Source organism: Schistosoma mansoni, chromosome W (assembly GCF_000237925.1).
Source record: "Schistosoma mansoni strain Puerto Rico chromosome W, complete genome".
In the NCBI taxonomy this organism is placed as follows: Eukaryota; Metazoa; Platyhelminthes; class Trematoda; order Strigeidida; family Schistosomatidae; genus Schistosoma; species Schistosoma mansoni.
In genome coordinates this window covers 2,387,328-2,408,765 of record NC_031502.1, presented here as the reverse complement: position 1 = coordinate 2,408,765, position 21,438 = coordinate 2,387,328, and the positions used below count along the sequence as shown (strand labels likewise).

General features: G+C 36.3%; 1 protein-coding gene across 1 annotated transcript in view; it reads right to left on the bottom strand.

Annotated features, from left to right (window-relative positions):
- Smp_142980 (putative palmitoyl-protein thioesterase) overlaps positions 1 to 18,922 on the bottom strand; it is a gene marked incomplete at both ends in the record, with an annotated part of 36,809 nt that extends 17,887 nt beyond the window's left edge. The window contains 4 exons of the mRNA XM_018799912.1: positions 7,492 to 7,530; positions 8,871 to 8,936; positions 11,382 to 11,580; positions 18,839 to 18,922. Coding sequence (XP_018653778.1) covers positions 7,492 to 7,530; positions 8,871 to 8,936; positions 11,382 to 11,580; positions 18,839 to 18,922 — 388 coding nt within the window. The remainder of the gene's footprint in view (positions 1 to 7,491; positions 7,531 to 8,870; positions 8,937 to 11,381; positions 11,581 to 18,838) is intronic.
- Positions 18,923 to 21,438: the final 2,516 nt, after the last annotated feature.

The following is a 21,438-nucleotide window of genomic DNA, read 5'->3' as shown; positions in this document are numbered from 1 at the left end:
TGCGCACCCACGATCCCGCACTCGCGAGATTCGAACCCAGGACCTACCAGTTACGAGCCAGAGCCCTTTACCGACAGACCACTGAGCCGGCATCCAACGGACGGAACCGCCGTCCAGTGCTTCCAGGTTTTCGATGGTGGTCTAGCTTCAATTGACTCATGATTTCAACTTTGAAATATACTGAAATCTCTACAAATCCCCTTCTGATTATATATGGTTTGTTAATATTGTTGAATTCTAATAGCTAACATCATAAATTGTCAATACTAGGAAACAGTAAATAACTATCTTGTCATAGTATGGGAAGCATCATTGATAAACAAGGGGGATCGGATGCACATGTAAAGGCGAGGATTGGCAAAGCAAGGACGGCATTTATACAATTGAAGAACATATGGAACTCAAAACAACTCTCAACTAATTTCAAAGTGAGAATCTTCAATACGAACGTCAAGACAGTCCTACTGTATGGAGCTGAAACGTGGAGAACTACTAAATCCATCGTCAAGAAGGTACAAGTATTTATAAACTGTTGTCTACGCAAAATACTCAACATCCATTGGCCGGATACTATCAACAACAGCGTTTTATGGGAGAGGACGAACCAGCTTCCAGCTGAAGAGGAAATTAGGAAGAGACGTTGGAAGTGGATCGGACATACATTGAGGAAATCACCATTGTGCATCACGACTCAATCCCTAACTTGGAATCCGGAAGGGAGACGGAAAAGAGAAAGGCCAAAGAACACATTATGTCGCAAAATAGAAGCAGATATGAAAAGAATAAATAACAACTAGAAAGAACTGGAAAGGATTGTCCAGGACAGAGTTGGATGGAGAATGCTGGTGGACGGCCTATGCTCCTCCATGAGGGGTAACAGGCGTAAGTAAGTAAGTAAGTCAGTATGGGGCTTCATAGTTCTGAACTCGCATAAAAACCGTTGAGATTGAAATCAGAAGCTTCAGGTTTTGCTACATGAGATAAATCTTGAAAATGATGGTTGTATCTTATTGTACCTTGTTATTGGGGTTTATTACTGGCCTACGATGTTTACGGATCTAGGGACAAAACGATTGAGCTACTTCAATGAGATCAGTTCTCTTTGAAATCGACAACGGCTATTTCCACACAACATAACAAAATCCTGACGGATAACAGAAAGGAAACGGTTTAAAAGGAACTTGATATTCGAGATAGGACAAGCAACACAAAACGAACTGGTATATATGTTGTTACTAAAGAAGCAAATTATGACCTTAAAGCATACAGAAATTTAGTGAACTAGAAATAGTGGCAGCCGAGCGGATGGCAAGGATTATGAAGGAAATCGAATTAGAAGAAAATGTGAGTGATGATCGTTGCCGAAGAGATTTTAGTAATTCTATAAAGATTTGATAATCCTCATGATCACCTTATCACCTTCCCTTTGTCGAAAATATTTTGCTACTTCTGAAATAGTATTGCCTGTGTTCGCTATCGTTTACTTAGTCGCGGTGATAACTCTTCAGAATCAGATCAAGTGCGCCATTAAAAAAAGAGAAGTGGGATTTTTCCTCATCAAATCATTCTTTCAGTTTTGATTGGGTCCCAAGGTATAAAAGCTTCCTTATTGCTTATTTAATTTGAATTTTCGGTTACAGTAACATAGGAGTTTCAGCATTTTGTGTTCATTGTCTATCACTTTTAAAGCTTATTTCACGGATGAGTTTTCTTGTTTCTGTCAATGATTTATTTTTTTCCGAGCATCACGAGACTTTTTGCATTTTTTTTGTTCGTGGGCTCAATTAACGATTATAGTGGTGCAAACCAAAACATCCTTGTGGTAAACCTAAATGCCTCTTCCCGATCCAGATTGAAACGCGATGAGATAATTGTGACAAGTAGTATCACAACGTGTTCAACGGACTCACAATGGGTGTGTATGAAAGGTTTTTCAGACCATCACAAAGTCTCTCTGAAATCGTGAGGCGATCGAGCTGAAAAACACAGATGAAATATCCACTTAGATAAGCAGCCAGCAACAAATATACAGCTGACAGATCTGGAAGAAGCAACAAGGGTAACTATATGTCCAGCTTTAGATCTGAAAGAAAACATCAAGTTGGTGCAAGAATAAACCTATTTGAAGCAATCTGATTATAACTCTAACTTCTCAGTGAGAAACAGTTGCAACTCGGAAGTCCGCATTGAAAGTAGGTGTTTACAGGTCCAGTTACCAAACAAAACGCAGGTTAATACCAGATATCTCTGGATATTAACGATCAGCAGAAAGCCTGCAAACTAAGGGATCTGAACTTTTAAAGAGACAAATGGTAAAGATCTCACTAACTGAGAGATGAAGGGAATCTTTAATGCCAACCTCGTAAACCGACTAAACCAGAAACTCAAAAGTGAAGAATATCCATAATCTCTAGTGCCATTTGAAAGTTTAAAAGATATTCAACTGACTCCCGGATTAGTATTAAAGAGATTAAATTCCGTTCTCTCAGAAAATTAAATAGAATATGACAGTACCCGACCTACAATACTGAAACGGTGCATAGAAGCCATCAGCACATCAGTGTGTCAACTGTCCTGACACTCACTAGATTCACACCAACACCCTTAACAAGGGAAGCGGGTCACTCTCCATCTCTACAGTCTTAAAACGGGGAGATAGAAAAGACTCAGACCACTACAGGCCAATCACCTAACCCTTAGAACTGTCGAAGTCAATGGGAGGACTGGTCAGCGAACTAATGAAGTAATACATGAATGAAAACGACGAATTTCAGGAAGCCCAACAAGGGTTCAGGAAAGACAGGTCCTGTACGTCCAATCTATTCACAGCATAGGAAAGCTGGACGAATTGCTGGAACCATACGATAGCTGTTCACGCAATGTTCCTCGATTTCTCAAGATCCTTATACGCAGTACCTCATGTTTTTCAACTGCCCCACTTTATCCTGACTAAAAAATTGTCTAGGGAACAGGATATTTCGCACCTAGGTAAATACAGTGCACGCGAGATGGAAGGTCTAAAAACCAGGCGTTTCACAAGGAACAGTCATTAGTTTACTTCCGCTGCTGATATTGATTAGCCATCTTAGCTTGACAGCACTGATCTGTCCAAACGATAAAAAAACTAGAGGTTCAAAAAAAGCGAAAACGATTTACTGGGGCTTCTAACGAACCATGTAATAAAAGAGGAATGGGCAGTAGACAATAGGTTACAACTTAACCTGTCGTAATGTCATGTCATGAAAATTCCGCCTCATTTCACACAAAACACTCACACTCTTCATGGAGTCCACTCCCAATTGCCTATTCCGAGTGTGATCTCAGTCTTGTAATCACTGGAGATGCAGCCAAGCCAAATGCAACTCTCCACTAAATATCGAGACAAGTAGGCACGGTCACCAGACAGATGTTCTCAAAACTGTCTAAAACGTATGAATTACTCAAACTTGAGGTAACCCCTCTTCAAAAGAGATATAAATTCCTTAGACCAATTACAGAGATGAGCAACCAAGTGGATGATAGGGATAAAGCATAAATCTTACGATGACAGACTCCAGCACCTGAAAATATTCACATCGGGCTGTAGGAGAATAAGAGGTAGTTTGATAACGGCACACAACATACTAAGTACATCGAGGTATGCCAACGCGAGCATATTATTACAACATCACCACCACTCATCTCAAGACACTACTCGAAATATATTGCACATCAAGGCGAAAACTCAATTACGTTTTCACTTTTCTCATTCAGAGTTATCCTCATTCAAAACGCTCTCTCATGTGAGGTGACCACAGCACCCTCAATGGATAGCTTTATGAGGAGACTTGATAAACACGTGCTCACTCATGGATTACCATCCCCCTCTCGGACCAGCTGTACCTGATGCATGTATCACAGCTTACCTACTGTTGTCATTACTTCATATCAGCAACTAGTTTCCATACCGCTTATTGTCTTCTCCGTTCCATTATTATTCATTCTATTTTGTCTTCTTAAATAATACCGATTAGGTAAATAATTTATTTATTCTTGGGACGATCATCCTCTCTTAGCATCCCTATCATCACTTTACCATTTTCATATTGTAACCAACCGACCATTTACCTGGTAATATGGTAGCTGTTAGTATCCAGAATCCACACAGCTCATAGACAAACGCACTCACTGGAATCTCATGATATACAAATCCAAAAATAACTACTAAACTAACCAGAATTATTGCAGTTGACTGGTTAAAATGCCACCCATTGGATATCACCAAATACCTGCAACCGTAATGAAACAGCAAGAAGTGAGCACAAAGACGTTAATCGGTTTATCTAAGCTCGTAATAAAGATATTGAAGAAACCAAATTTGAGGAAAATTTGTTAGTAGCTATCGTTCGTAAATTGGTGTTAGCAATTCTAATAAAGTATGATTATTCTTTTGATCGCCTTAGAAGATTTACCTTTTCTAATTTTATTCAAATAATTTTATCTTTATCTATACTCTTTATTTTCTTCAGAAAGTATTCCTGTTTTGTAGTTTTTATTTAGTGATTGAATATTGATCAGTATATTTTCCTCTGTGAAGTACTTTATAGTGTTATAGTTTATAATCTAGCGATACTTCAAGCAGTCGTAGTAGTAACTTTTTTAAGAAGTATGATATTTTGTATAAGTTGTTGTCAATTATGACTGTAATTTGTAAATTCCAAGTATTTTCCTAGTTGAATTTATGAGTCGATTGAAGCTAGACCACCATGGAAAACGTGGAAGCACTGGACAGCCGTTTCGTTCCATTGTGGGACTCCTCAGCAGTACATATCCACGATCCCGCCTCTCGAGATTCGAACCCAGGACCTATCAGTCTCGCATGCGAGCACCTAATCGATAGACCACTAAACTGGCTGGCATCCAACGGTGTTAATGTCTAAATCTACCTTGCCTCTATGTCATTTTAAGAATATAACAGTAGAGTTAATTAGGTTTAGATTTCAGTGAAGGTATACAATTTACAAGAATTTAAAGAAGTAAGTTATAAGTATCAAATATCCCCAATTTGTCCTATAACTTTTATAAGTTATGTAATATATTTGTAAAAACTATTATAAAATTGATTTATACGAATATTCGTTAAGGTTAGAAAGAATAGTTTTATAAAAATTGGGCGCCTAGTATGGAGAATTCATTATATGTGAAAAATTATATTTGAAATAGTCTTAGCGACTGAAATTTAAATAATTCCAACGTTTCATTCAGCTAACTTGTCTGGACTTCTTCAAGGAAATAATCAAAATCATCAAAGAAATATATGAAACTGATGAAATCAGAAAAAAATTTATTTGATTATTAAAATATTACTGAAAACAAATAATCAATATTTTTAAAAAAAAAAGTATATTGAAAAATAAAATTTCATTTTTGTCAGACTGATATTATTTTAAAAATCGAATTAAAATATTATTAACAAACCATTTATTAGTAAAATCTAGATGTTCACCACTTTTTTCAATAAGATATAAATCACCTCTTTTATCAAGTACTTGAAGACCTAAACGATCCTAAAATATAAGAATATATAATAAGTGATTAGATTATTTATATAATAGTTACCATGTAAATTAAATTAATGGAGAATCTTGATAAAAGTCATAAAAGATTCAATATGAATGATTCGGAGATGATATTCATTGAAAGAATATATGGTTTATAATGAAGATGAAAAAGATATCTTATTTGATTTGCATTATGTTTCAATAATCTGTTCATTGATTTCTATGTATTTGTAGAGGATTAATTCCTCTATATCTGACTCCAATAAATAAATAATATCCCGCTAACTGATTATTTACTGCAGGCTAAATCTCCTAGTAGAATTACGGGTTTACTCGAGATTATTCAAAAGCCTGAACACCAGTTATAGAGATAGTTTATTGTTGAAGCTCGGTAAAATCCGCAAGCGTACAGATAGCAAGCATATCGGGAAAACAAGTGTATGTGTGTGAGTGTCAAAAATCCATATATGTTTATGAGTGTTAATGGTTGTGGATAAATTACTGATTGTCTTTGTTTACAACCAATGAGAGAACAAATTAAGGATTGATGTGCAGACATGCGCTCAATCAGACTCACACATAAATTTACAGTGGGTTAAATGTTAGGATTACAGAGAGCACACAAAAATACAGTAGTTGAATGGGCTTGCTACATATAATTCTACTTTATCTATTAATCTTAATGGATAAATACGAAAAACAAAAGTCAGCTATTATCATACTATTATTAACTGAAACTTTATCTTATTCTTTTATATGAGAAGCTATTTAGTTAAGTTATTTCGAATGCATTCAATGGACACATTGAACCCTACTGAATTTGTTTAATTTAATTTGTGTAAACCAATAATCATGTCCGTTTAATGTGGGATACAACTTAAAGGGAATTTACTTACTTACTTACGTCTGTTACTCCCAATGGAGCATAGGCCATCGACCAGCATTCTCCAACCCGCTCTGTTCTGGGCCTTCCTTTATAGTTCAACTTTATACTATATACTCAATTTATTTGAAAATATCAAGTCGGCGTAATGTGTTCTTTGGTCTTCCTCTTCTCCTTTGGCCTTCAGGATTCCATGTGAGGGCTTGTCTTGTGACGCAGTTGAATGATTTCCTGAATATGTGTCCTATCCACTTCCAGCGCTTCTCCCTCATTTCTTCCTCCACTGGATAGAATCTGGTTTGTTCTCTCCCACAGTAGAATGTTGCTGATAGCGTCTGGCCAACGGATCCGAAGTATTTTGCGTAGACAAACTGTTAATAAACACTTGTAACTTCTGGATCATGACTTACGTAGTTCCCCAGGTTTTCACTCCATACGGTAGAACTGTCTTGACATTTGTATTGAAAATTCTGATCTTGGTGTTTGTTTACAACTGTTTTGAGTTCCAGATGTTTTTCAGTTGTAAATATGCTGCTCTTGCTTTGCCGATCCGCGCATTCACATCTGCACCAGATCCACCCTATTCATCAATGACGCTGCCCAGATATATAAAGGCTTTTAAATCCTCAACAGCTTCTCCATCAAGTGTGATCCGATCGGTGCATGCTAGATTGTATCGGAGAGTCTTGCTTTTCCCTTTTTTTATATATGGAGACCTACCGCTGTTGAGGCTTTTGTTACAGGGAATAAATGGCTATAAAAAAAGACATATCGATCTTATATGTCCGGTTAACTGACTGTTTCAGCTGTTATATATCAACATCATCAAAACTGTATTGATTGTTTAAGAGAATTCAAGTTTTTTTAGAATTTCTTAATTTGTTGTGAGAATCAATTAACAGAAAAACTTTTTCAAACTATGATCAGTTTCACTATTACTCTTTATTATTATTGTGAAATTTTATGATTTGACTATTAGGAAGGAAAGTTTTATGAAACAAGGGTTTAGTTAGTATAGTTGAATTGATTACTTACTTCAGTGTATAGAACACTATCTCGTAGCTTTACTATATGTGATGATGATCCAGTTCGATAGAATCCAAACCACTGAAGTAAAATTTAATTCATAAATATTAATTAAATTATTTTATAAATTCTCAAAATTATATGTATAAATACATGAGATGTATTGAGTGAAATGCAGATAATTATTGTACTATTTAAAAACCGATGAGCTTCCATTAGTATGACATTAAATCATATTGTAGTGGATGAGAACACGGGCGTGGACAATTGAAAGTATTTAATCACAAATTACAGACCATCTCAGTAAATTCTGATAACCATACAGTAAACAGTTAATTTACAAAATAACAATCCATTGTCTCCATCTTGACTGTTCCTTCTGCAAATATCAGTTCATCTTCTCTTATTCCATTGTTCATGCATTCTTCTACAAAATGCGTTTCATTCCTGTTCGTACCTTATCGATCTTCTGCCAAAATATATTCTATATCTGACCATCACCATATACTACTTATGTGGATATATGTAGACCACACCACAATATTTTTGAGATAAATGTATTAGCTTTCACTCATGAATACCAAGAGATATGATTAGTACATTTTCATATACTTTAGTTCTGATTAGGTAGATTAATAAATATATGTAAGAGTAAAATTGTTGGCAAGACTATAACTTATGTATGAATCATTAAGATTTAAGATTAGAAGTCTTGGATTTTAATTTGAAATTCATTGATCCATATGGCTAAATAGCATTTTAGCACTTTAGCTGGTGTCATTTCATGATGAGAACATTAACACCAATTCTTAATCTTAACTTGTAATTCTAACTCCTAATCTTAATTCCTCACACTGACTTAAAACTTTTTTGTGATCCTAGTAAGTAGGTGAATTTTCTCATTTTAGCTCTTGTCAAAGGTCATCCATGTATTATAGTCTCACCGAATCATCCTAGGATTTCATTTAATATTTATCTTGACGACAAATAATCTGACATCATTGGAAATTGATTACACAAGAGGTATAACATGTTAATCATATATAAATTAATACCGAAATTAACGAAGAATTACTAGGCATTTTTAGGATATTAACTCATTATATTCGAGTCATAACTCTTAGTAAAGATATACGTGATTACACCTTACTGTGAAGTAATATACTGTTCAGCATCCAGTAACTTATTTGTAAGCGTAACCAATTTATCACATTGAAGGTGATTTGATAGCAACAACATATCTTAAAGCTGAATTTGGCAAGTCGTGAACTGAAAATGTTAAGCATTTTCTGAATAAACTTAACATAATGTTAATAAACGAGTATTTACGATATTTATATTTAAGATGAAACAACTAGTAACCTAAAGTATATATATATATATATATGTACATTTCTATACAACGCAGTATGTATACTTACTGATGATTCGCTGGGAAGTACGACGGTGTCGTTGGTAAACTTCACCAATACTAAACGCCGAATTTTCTTCAGATTTTCACGATACGTTTCGTTTACTCGCTTAAAAGGAAAAAAAACTTTAAGATCATTAAAGTCTATGTACGTTTTGTTAAAAAGGACGGTTTTTTAACTGATTTTTTCAAAGTTACTGAAATCATAAAGTGATAAAGTGACAACTAGTCAATACTTTTCCAGTAAATTCTATGGAAGTTTACGGAAAGAAATGTACTCAGTAGCAACTGAATATCGAAAATGAAGTGGAAGTCTAAAGTTGAGAAAACGTTCACATATCCATAAGCAGATTAATCATACAGTAATTTTTCAAGATATATTTATTTTATTTAGCTTTAAATTCATCCTTGCTTAACACCGAATAACACAAGTTTGTGAACTAATTGATTATAATTTGCTAAATAATAAGAGAATCTGTGATACCCTGGTGCATTATAGGATATTCGCACCTACGAGTTGTTTACATCTGGCTGTAATTAAGAGGAAAAATAATAAAAACATTACATTATAAAATAATTACGACCTAGATGTCTTGATATTTGAAACAGCCACTGATGCACGGCGATCATTATCAGAATAATATTACGTGCATTGCTTTCTAAACACTGAAGATATATGTAATTCTTATAGGATAAAAATTATTTTTAAAGACATTTTTTTGTTATTCACTTTTGATCTAATTGTTTGAACTACCAGTTCAGTAGCTAAACAAGGATCTTTCATCAGTCTCCAAGTATTTGTATTAAAAGGAAAGTGAAATTTCTTCTCCTGTGTATATCGACATCAAAAGTTTGTAAAACCTTTAAATGTTTTAGAATTCTAATTCCAGACTTTAGTTAGATGAATTCATTCCTGACTAATAATGCACTTACATTTTCCTGATTAATATCAGCTAAAAATTGAGAATATTTGCGATAATCATTTTCTTTAAATGGATCATGCCAATATTGTGCTGGAACAAAGCTAGTTATGTAATACACAAAATGAAAAAAAATTAATGTTTAATAACATGTCTGTGTATATAAATATGCAACAATTTTTTATGTTTTGATTTAAAGTGACTTTCAGATTACTTACTTACCTACGCCTGTTACCCCTCATGGAGGAGCATAGGCCGCCCACCAGCATTCTCCATCCAACTCTGTCCTGGGCAATCCTTTCCAGTTCTTTCCAGTTGTTATTCATCCTTTTCATACCTGCTTACATTTCCCGATGTAGTATGTTTTTTAGCCTTCCTCTTTTCCGCTTCCCTTCAGGATTCCAAGTTAAGGCTTGCCTCGTGATGCAGTTTGGTGATTTCCTCAATATATGTCCGATCCACTTCCAAAGGCTTTTCCTAATTTCCTCTTCATCTGGAAGCTGTCTTGTCCTCTCCCACTGTAGACTATTGCTGATGGTATTCGGTCAATGGAAATTCAGTATCTTAGGTAGACAATTGTTTATAAATACTTGTACCTTCTTGACGATGGATTTAGTAGTTCTCCACGTTTCAGCTCCGTACAGTAGAACTGTCTTGACGTTCGTATTGAAGATTCTCAATTTGAAGTTAGATGACAGTTGTTTTGAGTTCCATATGTTGTTCAATTGTAGAAATGCTGTCCTTGCTTTGCCAATCCTCGCCTTTACATGTGCATCAGATCCTCCTTGTTCATCAATGATGCTTCCCTGATACGTAAATGTTCCCACTTCTTCCAGAGTTTCTGCATCAAGTGTGATTGGGTTGGTGTTCTCCGTGTTGTATTTGAGAATCTTGCTTTTTCCTTTGTGTATGTTGAGGCTTATTGATGCGGAAGCTGCTGCTACATTTGCTGTTTTCATCTGTATTTGTTCGTGTGTATAAAATAGGAGGGCTAGGTCATCTGTGAAGTCCAAATAGTCTTTCAGATTAGTTGAAGGAAATTTTTTGGTATTCAGATTTAATATTTTTACTTATGTTACTATGTAAGATATTAAGAAAGGCATTTAGAAAGATCTCGAATGAATATTTTATCAGATTGTTTTCATTGTAATTTAAAGGATAAACATAAAGAAATGATTTAGAAAACTAGTCCACACGTAGCATGCATTGTATTTAATATCATCAAAATAATTTATCCAAATAAGTATAAACAGAAAATTAAGTATGTCTTTAATTGTTATATTTAATAATAATCCATAAACACTAAAACCTATCAATTAAGCAGTGTAGTTTCCGACTATGGTGCTGGATTAGTTGTGCTGAAGTCAGGATGTACGCATATATTTGGGGCAGGAAGTCCATGTTAAAAAGTTTCTTCAGATATTAAGCAACAAAATGAATTATTAAAATTAATAAATTTAAATAGACACTTCAAAATAATTTCTCTGAATCTTACCGACTTTGAATATATTCAGTATACACTATATCAGATAGAAACTTATTTAACCATAAGCAATAGGGAATAAAGCCATTATTAATGCATTTTGGTATCCCAAATATACCCTGTTGAAGTCCGCCAATAGAAACAACTGTGCCGACGTTTGAGAAGTTGCATTTTTGGGCTAACGCTCTAACAAGTAATCCGCCTTGTGATATACCAATCATATGAAAACCATTGGAGAGTTTTTTATCTTTATGTATCATGCCACAAACATAATCCAGTTGCTCATTAATCGACCGAAATACCGTGTCTCTAACATCCTACATAAAAATAGGAAAGACATAATTAAAAATTGACAGCCTATTGAATAGTGAAGTGCAAAATTGTTTTATATTATTAAAATCTAACACGAATTTTATTGAACGTCAAAAAAAACGTTAAATAAAAGGAATAGCTGAATTCCATCATATTCTTATAAAATACTCAAAAGTTATTTTTTTCATCATAAATTTTAACTACTGGACCAATGTTTGTTACAGATTAGTAATGAGTTCCACGAAAATCGGCTTACGACCGAAATCTACCGTACGCTAAAAGTATACAGATTTTAAAAAATCATTTTGGTATAAATAAAGTCTTCAGACGTTATTTGATTTCCAAATGAAAAAGGTGAACTCATATATATACTTTGCACGGGATAACTAAAACACAGTAAACCCAAACTGGATAGAAATGTTTAGGCTCGAAAGAGATGATGTTGTCTTGTGGTCACGAAGAAAATGATCCTCCCGTGCAGAAAAGTGCACTGATGTTGACCGAAAAGAATAAAAAGCACGTGTAGGGTGGGAATCTCACGGATCCAAGATCATCTAAGCATCATTCAAAACAAACAAGGAGGGAATCACGATGAATGTTTTCCAAGATTATGAACCCAACAATGACAGCAACGACAACGATAAGGATCAGTTTTACGAGAGGTTGCAATCGACCATAGTGAAGTGCTCATAAAAGTACCTGTTAGTGGGACATAGATTGGATTAAAGCATGTTTTATGCATGATGGTGTTGCTGCGCGCTGATTGGCTAAATCTAAACCGATCAGCCCGGGCATATTATTGGAGAAAAATCTAGAAGCTTCTTATGTATATGCTATAAATATATGAACGTTATTCAAACTAGTGATTGCTGTTCACTCATCATTATTATTTTGAATACAATTTCATTCCTGTTCAAAGTGTTCTGATTTTGGGGTCTTGTCGAGTGTCATCGTATAAGAATACTAAGCAATAGGAATAGCTGGGTCGTTTATTAGCAAAATACAATTATAACAGTACCTGACCACCCTAATGGGAGGCCTAAACGCCAGAGTCGAAAAGGACAACACCGGGTATGAAGATATTAGGGCACGACATGAGCTCAGAGGAAGGAACGAGAATGGTAACAGATTTGAAAATTTATGTACATTCAACAAAATGGTCACACAAGGCTCTGAACTCCTTCAAAAACACATGCACAAAGCTGCATGAGTCTCATAGGATCATACTACACAGAACCTTATCGATAATATTTGTATCATTAAAAAATTCAGAAGGAGAATGGAAGACATGGAAACCAGGAGAGGAGCTTACCTAGCTGCATATCACCGTCTAGCGGTTGCCAACATGAAACTGAAGCTATATAAACACTGGACAGCTAGAGAAACAGAGTTTCAAAAGTTCAATACAACCTTCCTGCGACATATGACAAACTCACTGAAATCAAGTTGACTATCAGCAACTGGTTGCAAGACTTACAAGATCTATTAGAAGAAGAAACGACTATGAAGGACAACTAGAAGGAGAATCAAAGTAGCTTTAACCTCAACAAGAAGAAAATAACTAACGACATCTGAACAAGAACAGAAAAAGTGAAGGTACAAGCTGAATACACAGAAGCGAATAAGCAAGTGAAGAGGAGCTTTAAAGCGAACAGAAATACCCGAAACCCCTAACAACTATAGTGGAGAAAGCTGCGAGAGAAGGAAATATCAAACAACCATATGATTTAACGAAGAAACTGACAGGGAAATATAGTTAACCAGAGAGACTAGTCAGGGACAAAGAAGACAGGCCAATCACTGAGATTCAAGAACAGAGGGACAGATGGGTGGAACGTTTTGAGGCAAGCTTCATTAAATCCATTGGACATCGAAGCAGCATCTACAGATATTCCTATAGATGTCACTTCACCAACGATCGAAGAAATCAGGATGGGCATCAAACAAATGAAGTGTGAGAAAGCATCAAAACTTGACAACATGCCAACTGAAATACTGAAGTCGGACACAGAGGTAACTGAAAACATGCTCCACGTTCTATTCAGGAAGATTTGGGGAGGAGAATAAGTTCTTTTTTACTTTTTCAATTTGTTATATTGCTTAAGAAGCTTTGCTTCACCCAGAAATCATATAACCACTCAGCACTGTGAGAAAATACATATTTGAAAATAAATGCGCCAAAAAATATGCATCAGACAAACCGCCTTTTTATTTTTGAATTTATCCTTCAATATATGTAATGATTATATAATATGGAAACCCACTCATATGTTTATGATACGTTCTTCAAGTAAGTAAATAACTCTTGTGATTTTGGTACTTCAAGTTCTTTCTATGTCATTCAATAAACTGCTTTCCGTTCCATACAAAAATCCTCATATCTTAACAAATGCATCAGTTAATAAGTATGCTCATATGTATTGAAATACAGATTTATTTGCTTAATATGATCTCGTCATAATATAACCTTTTGATGAATAGAACACTTCTGAAATCTACATTCTTATGTTTGAGAGAGTGCTGCTCATTTTGCACACCAAATCTTAAATAAATTTCAAGAACTCAGTATTATTTTGACATTTGAAGGACCAGGTTCCGTATTTGTGCCCTCAAAATAGTAAGATTAGAGAACCTTTTTTGAAAAGAAATGGACTAACTAATTTTAGTGAAACTTATTTACTCAAAATTAGTTGTTTTTATAATGAGCAATCATTAATAACCATCTTATTAGGCCTTGATTTAACGTCAGTTAACAATGATTTTAGTATCCTAAGTAACTCCAGATTGAGAAAAATGGTAAAATTATATTATACAGGCATTAAAATGTAGAAAAATGTTCAATAGGATGCGACGACTTCGTAGTACCTCTGCGTTGTGTGTTATATAAGTCAATCCAAAGGGCATTTGTCAGAATTCACACAACCCAAATGAGGTCGTAAATGCTGTTCTAGACGTGTTCTTAGGCGCCACTGGAATGTGATAATGATAAGATCTGATTAGCCTTTGAAAAAATGGTGGTATCTTTTATATCATACTATTGTCGTGTATCTATGGTATCGAATAGTGATCAGTTACTAATTGTCTATTAAGAATGCGATAATTTCGCCTGATTTATCTGTTCTTTTTCGGGATTATGTGAGATGATGACTAAAAACTGTTGAAAGGGCATATGATGCCTAAATACATAAAATTGTTAAGTTTGTTTATAGCAACACCAACGCGTCTAGGATAGAGGCGTGTAGGATTTGCTAAGATTGTGGGTTCACCAATAAAAATGTGACATACAATGCTGTGCTTCCAATGTTCTTGTCTAGAAATTGATTGTAACCGGTTGGGAACACATTTTAACAGCTTGGTATACTTGTCAACGTTGAGCTGTTTCTTAACTACTAGGCGCATACATTTTTCCGCGGATGTCGTTCATCTCATGTCAACTTTTCAACGGATGCATGCTAGCTCATGGCATTTTATGTCTACTATTAGCCTACGAAACTGTAAGAAATCGATGCCGACTATAGGGGTCGAGATTTCGGCTGTGATAAAGTTCCAGAGTAATAAGTTATTGTTATCGAATACTGGTACTATGTGTCATCTCCTGTGAGTTCTTAAAAAGAAGCAATTAGCTGTTTTTTGTTGATTAGACAGTGAATCATGTTTTTTTATCTGTACGATGCAAAAGATGACTATACGGAGGGCTATGATTGATGACTGCGGCCGTAACTAGTCGTCGACTGTTCCATTTTCAATGTTGTTGAAGCCAGGTAAACATGGTTTCGTCTACCTTCTAACAGTGGTGTCGAATTTAACGTGACACCAGAAAGCTTTAGGGCAATTAGTGTGGCAGAACGTTTTCGGCGATTTATTAGCCGAGCTTTTGGAGGTTCGTTTACGGTAAACGCTTATATCAATGAACTGCTAGTAGCCAGTGCAACGGTTGACGGTCATCTTCAACAGTCAAAACAGTTATTTATGGGGTTTTACGTACACGCCATTTCTTTTAGCACAGAAAAGTGTTAGTATGGAAAAGTGATTTATAGAGATATCATTCCAGTTCCGATAGACGTTGCTTCTAACCGAAACGATCTGATATCCGAATCTCAGAAGAAAGTAAGACGGTTTTCCAGGCCAATAAATAATTCTAAACAATTCGTCCCAAACTGTGCAGGAATATTACAAACACCAACTAACGCCTTACGAAGACGTTTCTGGATGCCACCTCTCAGTAGAGACTATTCGTGGGAGCCCTGAACGAAAAGATAATGCTCGTTCAACGAGAAAGGAAAGCGCTATTAGCCATCATGACTGACGCATCGAACGTAGCAGGAGAAGCTGTGTTGCGGTAGTTGAAATGTGAAATGGGAAAACTACTTCCATTCGCTTTCGAAAAGGCTGAATTTTACATGGGTGGGGATCATAAAATTTATAAAAGAATTCCCGGCAATTCACTTGGTAATAAGACATTCTCGACACACTGTAGAAAGTACCACTTTCACTGTGCATACGGACAATAAAACTCTCACAAGAGCATTAACTGTCAAGTAAAATTATTTGAAACAAGAAATCCGACAATAAGAATTTGTTTCATAATTGACGTCCAGCTTACTACACGTTAAAGGGAACAATATTGACGTAGCCAATGCATTGTACAGGATAGCGACAGGCACCGTTAAAACAACTAGGACAGACCATTATAAACTAGCCAATTTAAAAAAAGCACACTTCAAGTTATCCAAATCGAAATCTTTCGTCATAACTCCCAAAATACTCACAACTGCTACATTCTTTGATGATAAACTAACGTATAATGTTTTAATGGGCCAAGCACGACCGTTGATTTTGACTTCATTAAGAAGTAAAGTTTCTAAAACTACACACATTAGCTCACACCGGAATAAAAGCCACCGTTAGGCCAGCAAGTGAAGGTTTCATATGACTCAACTTTATCAACAAACATGATAACTGACAGAGAAACACAAATTGAAAGTGGCCTCTACCAAAAACTGAAAGATCTCATAATCTAACGCATTTGCATCTCGAATGAAAGATGATGACCAGGACAATTCACAAGCTATGGCGGACTACGTTAGAGCACTTTTCACTCAAAAGCCTCTTCTAGACGAACGACTAAACCAAAATTCAAATTCACAGAATTTGCTGCTCAATGTGGACCTTGATTAAGATGACGTACTAAAGAATCTTAGCACTTTAGACACGGGACAATCAAATACACCGTGAAATCTTGAGAAAAACTGCATAAAACTTTACTTTCACATTCACTAAGGCATTATATGTGTCACTAGACAGAATTGGATTACGTTTAGGGTTGAAGGATGTTATGGTCACTCCGATTCAGGATTCAGTATCAAGACAACTTCCATCAAACTACAGATTTGTCATTATCACCAGCGTCATAATCACAATACTAGAAAGAATAATCACAAAGGCCATAGTAATATTCGTGAAAATCAGAAACTTGTCAAAAAGTGAACGTGGTTTCAGGAATGGATTATCTTGCATAACAAACCACTTGACAGCAGGAGGAAAATTGACAGTTTCTAGAAAATCAGAAAACAGTAGATATCAGCAAAGCATTTGATAAGGTGCCAAATAAAAAGACGTCTTTTGATGCTGAACAATATGGAAAGTGCCAAACCTCTTCTAAAGAGGAATGAGAATTTCGTGAAAGGTCACAAACGGCAAGTAAGAACAAATTACGAACGTTCCTCCTGGTAATCAGCACTTGAGGAAGTACCACAATGCTGTGTTCTATATCCTTTGCATTTTATACAGTGTGTAAATGAAACCCCAAGTGCAGTTGAGCAACCAATGCTACTCTACATGGTTGATGTAATACGTTGCCATTAAATAACAGAAGACGGAGATGTATGTGCTTCTCTGGTGGACTTAGATATACTGATTTTATGATTCATGCTTTTCAACACTGAAAAGTGAGTCTGTATTTGCACTGAAGACACAAAAGTAAAGAGACACGGCGTAGAGTAAGAGTCGCTATCCGTAGTCAAAACTCACCATGATCTTCTAGTAAGACTGAGCCATGAGCTTGAGGCCATGACACAATATCGTGAGGTTGTAGCTAAGGAGTCTACAACTTTATGGACTTTTAAATGGTCATTCACAAAGTTGTATCCTAATTTATTCACTAGAATAAACACTGCCTAGGTGAGATTTAATTTTGAAAACTGCTTTCAGGCTCCACGCTCCTGTTTATAAAGTGGCTTGAATATCTTGAATAAGCTACAGGAAGCAGCAACTCGTGCAATTTCAGAAATCCAAGGTTTACGATGCACATATTGGCTCGAGAAGTTAGACCACTTTACTCTGTTCTATCGCAGATTAAAAGGTGATACACAGATCACTAGAAAACGATTTTAAGTATGAAATATTTTTTTCATTTTCTTCCCGAAAACAAGAAATCGGAGAATATTCAAATCAAAGTACAAAAAGCTAAGAAAGAAAAAAGCTTATGTCATACAAGTTTTCACACCGAGTCGTCAAATCTTGAAACCTTTCACACAAAGAAGTGGGGTACATTTCTTCAAGTAACGCATGCAAGAGAGGACTAGACACTCTAAAAAGCTTAATAGAAAACGACAATCTTAATACGTAAACCTCCTGCCCTAAATATTCAAATACGATACTGAAATCTCAATCTGTCTGAAATAGCACATGACTGACCTAAAAATAACACCCTTAAGGCGACAGCAACGATGTGTATTCCGCAGCAACAGACCAGCTGCATTATTGTGTATTCCAGAACGGATGATATACAACGGCCGTTACAACTTGAGCATAATGATCACTATAGAAGTACTCCAGTTGACTAGCATGTTAAGGTGGATACTACAAAATTCAATATATATAAGCTTGCTTTCGTAGGTGTCAACGATACCAACGATAAGAGCAATGTGTTGACGTTCTATTTCATCCAACAGTTTAAATAACAAGTAGTAATGTCTCCAACACCTATTTGAATGTCTACCACTGATTCAGAAACAGAAACCAAATCACACAGACATGTCGACCAGGCATAAAAGTTTTCAGAAACTGGTATTTTTATATTGTTTCCGTAACGCTTATATTTTTCACTAATTTTTAGTCTTAATAATCAAACTCATCTCATGATTATAACCGTTAACTATAGTTAATATAATTATAACTACATGAGGACAATATAACAAGTTATCTGATTGTACAACTTAGCGACAAATATGGACGCATTCGAAAACAATACTTATTGTTTACCTCTTTAGCAAAACTGTTCGTTGAGATGGACTTTACATAGGTTCCAGGTATCGCTCGTTTAATCATCTGGGCTACCAACCCCATTCCATAAGAGGTTCCATGGTCACCTTTATAAAAATAAACAAAAATTTAAATACAAACTCATTCCGTGCCAGATAAGGACTGGCAATTTTTCAGATAAAATCCATGGATAATTAGAGAAAAGTAAAATCCACGTTAACACAATGTACATAACAAAAATATATTGACCTTGGAGTAGTACATAAAAAGAAAACTCTAATTTCAGTTTCAGTTTGGAAAGGACAGGAGGCTTGATGGCGCGTGTTAGTCCTGGCAATGATGGTCTCTCAGCTGATCCAACTTTCTTTTGAAGTAATCGACGGATGGAGCCTCAACCACGTGCTGAGGTAATGAATTCCACTCGCTGATTATTCGATGGGAAAGTCGGTAGTCAGCTGACAAGTAATTCGTTCTGGGCTTGTGAACTTTTTTGGAGTGTCCTCGTAGATTTTCTGTTTCGGGAGACAAGAAAAATGAGGGCATATCAGGTGCAAATTTGTCATTAAGCAATTTGAAAACTGTAATCAAGTCGTCTCTGATTCTTCTATATGACAGAGGGAATAGGTTTAGCTTGGTCAGTCTAGTACCATACGGGAGCTTCACTATTCCAGGAATCATCCTAGTTGCTGTTCTCTGAACCCTTTCCAAGAGTTCACTGTCTTTTTCTAGGCAGGGGCTAGCTGCTTGTATGCAGTACTCAAGTTTAGGGCGTACGAACACTGTATACAAAGTCAGAAACGTTTTAGCGTCGAGATGCCTAAAAGCCCTGCGTATGGACCATAAAGTCCTAAAAACTTTGGCGGCTATTGCATGACAGTGTGCAGTAGTCGTTAAGTCTTGACTAACGATGACGCCTAAGTCATTGTGTGCCTGAACAATAGGTAACTCAGTGTTATTCATCGTGTATGTATCTGTACCCTGGTGGCCAATATGCATCACAATACACTTGGAAGTGTTTATCGGCAATTGCCAGGTTTGGGACCATTCAGATAATCTCTCCAGGTCATTTGGGAGTTCTAAGCTATCGCCCTTGCTTTGTATCGCTCTCCATATCTTGACATCGTCAGCATAGAGTAAGACCGATGACGATAGTAGACGAGGGAGGTCATTTACGTACAGGAGGAATAACACTGGCCCCAAAACTGTACCCTGGGAGACTCCACTAAGCACAGTTTCCCAGCTAGACAACTTGGAGTTCACCCTTACTCTTTGTTGACGCCCAACTAGGAAGTCTTTTATCCACATCAATAGATTGCCTCCAATCCCGACATTCCTTAGCTTATATAACAGCCGGTTATGCGGAACTTTGTCGAAAGCTTTGCTGAAATCGATGTAAGCTACGTCTATATGTAACTTTTGGTCCTTAAGAGCGCACCAGCTTTCACGAGCGACTAATAAGTTTGTGAGACAAGAGTAACCTGTTCTAAAACGATGCTGCTTTTCGGAGAGGATCCGGTTTTCATCGAGATACTTTAACAGCTCCTTCCGAATAATCTTTTCTAAGATTTTAACAACCACATTAATTAGGCTAATTGGTCGGTAATTCTCAGGCTTATGCTTTGTACCTATTTTGAAGACTGGACTTACTATGGCGTTCTTCCAGTCTTTTGGTAGACGACCCTGGGTTACGGATAGATTAAAACATACACTTAAAGGGTTCGCAACAAAGTTAGCTAATTCCTTTAGTAACCTAGGATGCAGTTCATCGGGTCCAGTGGGTTTACCTATGTCAAGCTTAACTAGCAGACCAAAGACATCGAGTTCTTTAATGGTCACGCTGTCCAGTGCTTGTGTGGGGGGATTTTCATGGACTGGTGAGAAGGGTATTTCTATGGTGTATACATTGCTAAAGTACTTAGAGAATACTTGAGCTTTGCCAAAGTCGTCCTCCACTAGTGATGAGGCAGTACTGTCTCCCCATAGTGAAGGAACATTTCTTCTTCTTTTTGCCCTTTGGTTTATATACGAATACAAGCGTTTAGGGCATTCTATGGATCTTCTAACGACTTCCTCTTCGTACAGCTTTCCGGCCTTACGGAGGGTCGAGGCACAGGTATTTCGAGCCTTTTGATACTGAGATTTTGCCTCGTCAGTCCCCAGTAACCTAAATCTATCCCACATTTTCCTTCTTTTACGGAGAAGGATGCGAACCTCCCTACTGAACGACGGTGGGAAGTTTCTCGGCCCCTTAGGTGTAGTCCAAGGGATGTGGGGGCGGTAACTTTTAAGTATAAATTCCGGAATACGTCCCAAACCGTTTCGATTGATGACTCTGGGTCTATTTTCCGATCTACTGATGATGCTGATTTCATGATGTCTAGTATGTTTGCTTTCCAGACGTTAGGTCTGGATTGAGCTGAGGCGTGCTCGTGATCGACAGTTATATGGAAGTCAAAGGTTGAAACTGCATGATCACTTTTGCCTAGGGGTGGCATGTAATCCAGGTTTGCAACGTCGTCCTCATAATGAGTCAATATAAGGTCTAGTAAGGATGATGCAGAACCCGGGTCGTACCTAGTTGCTTCCTCCACGTGTTGCAC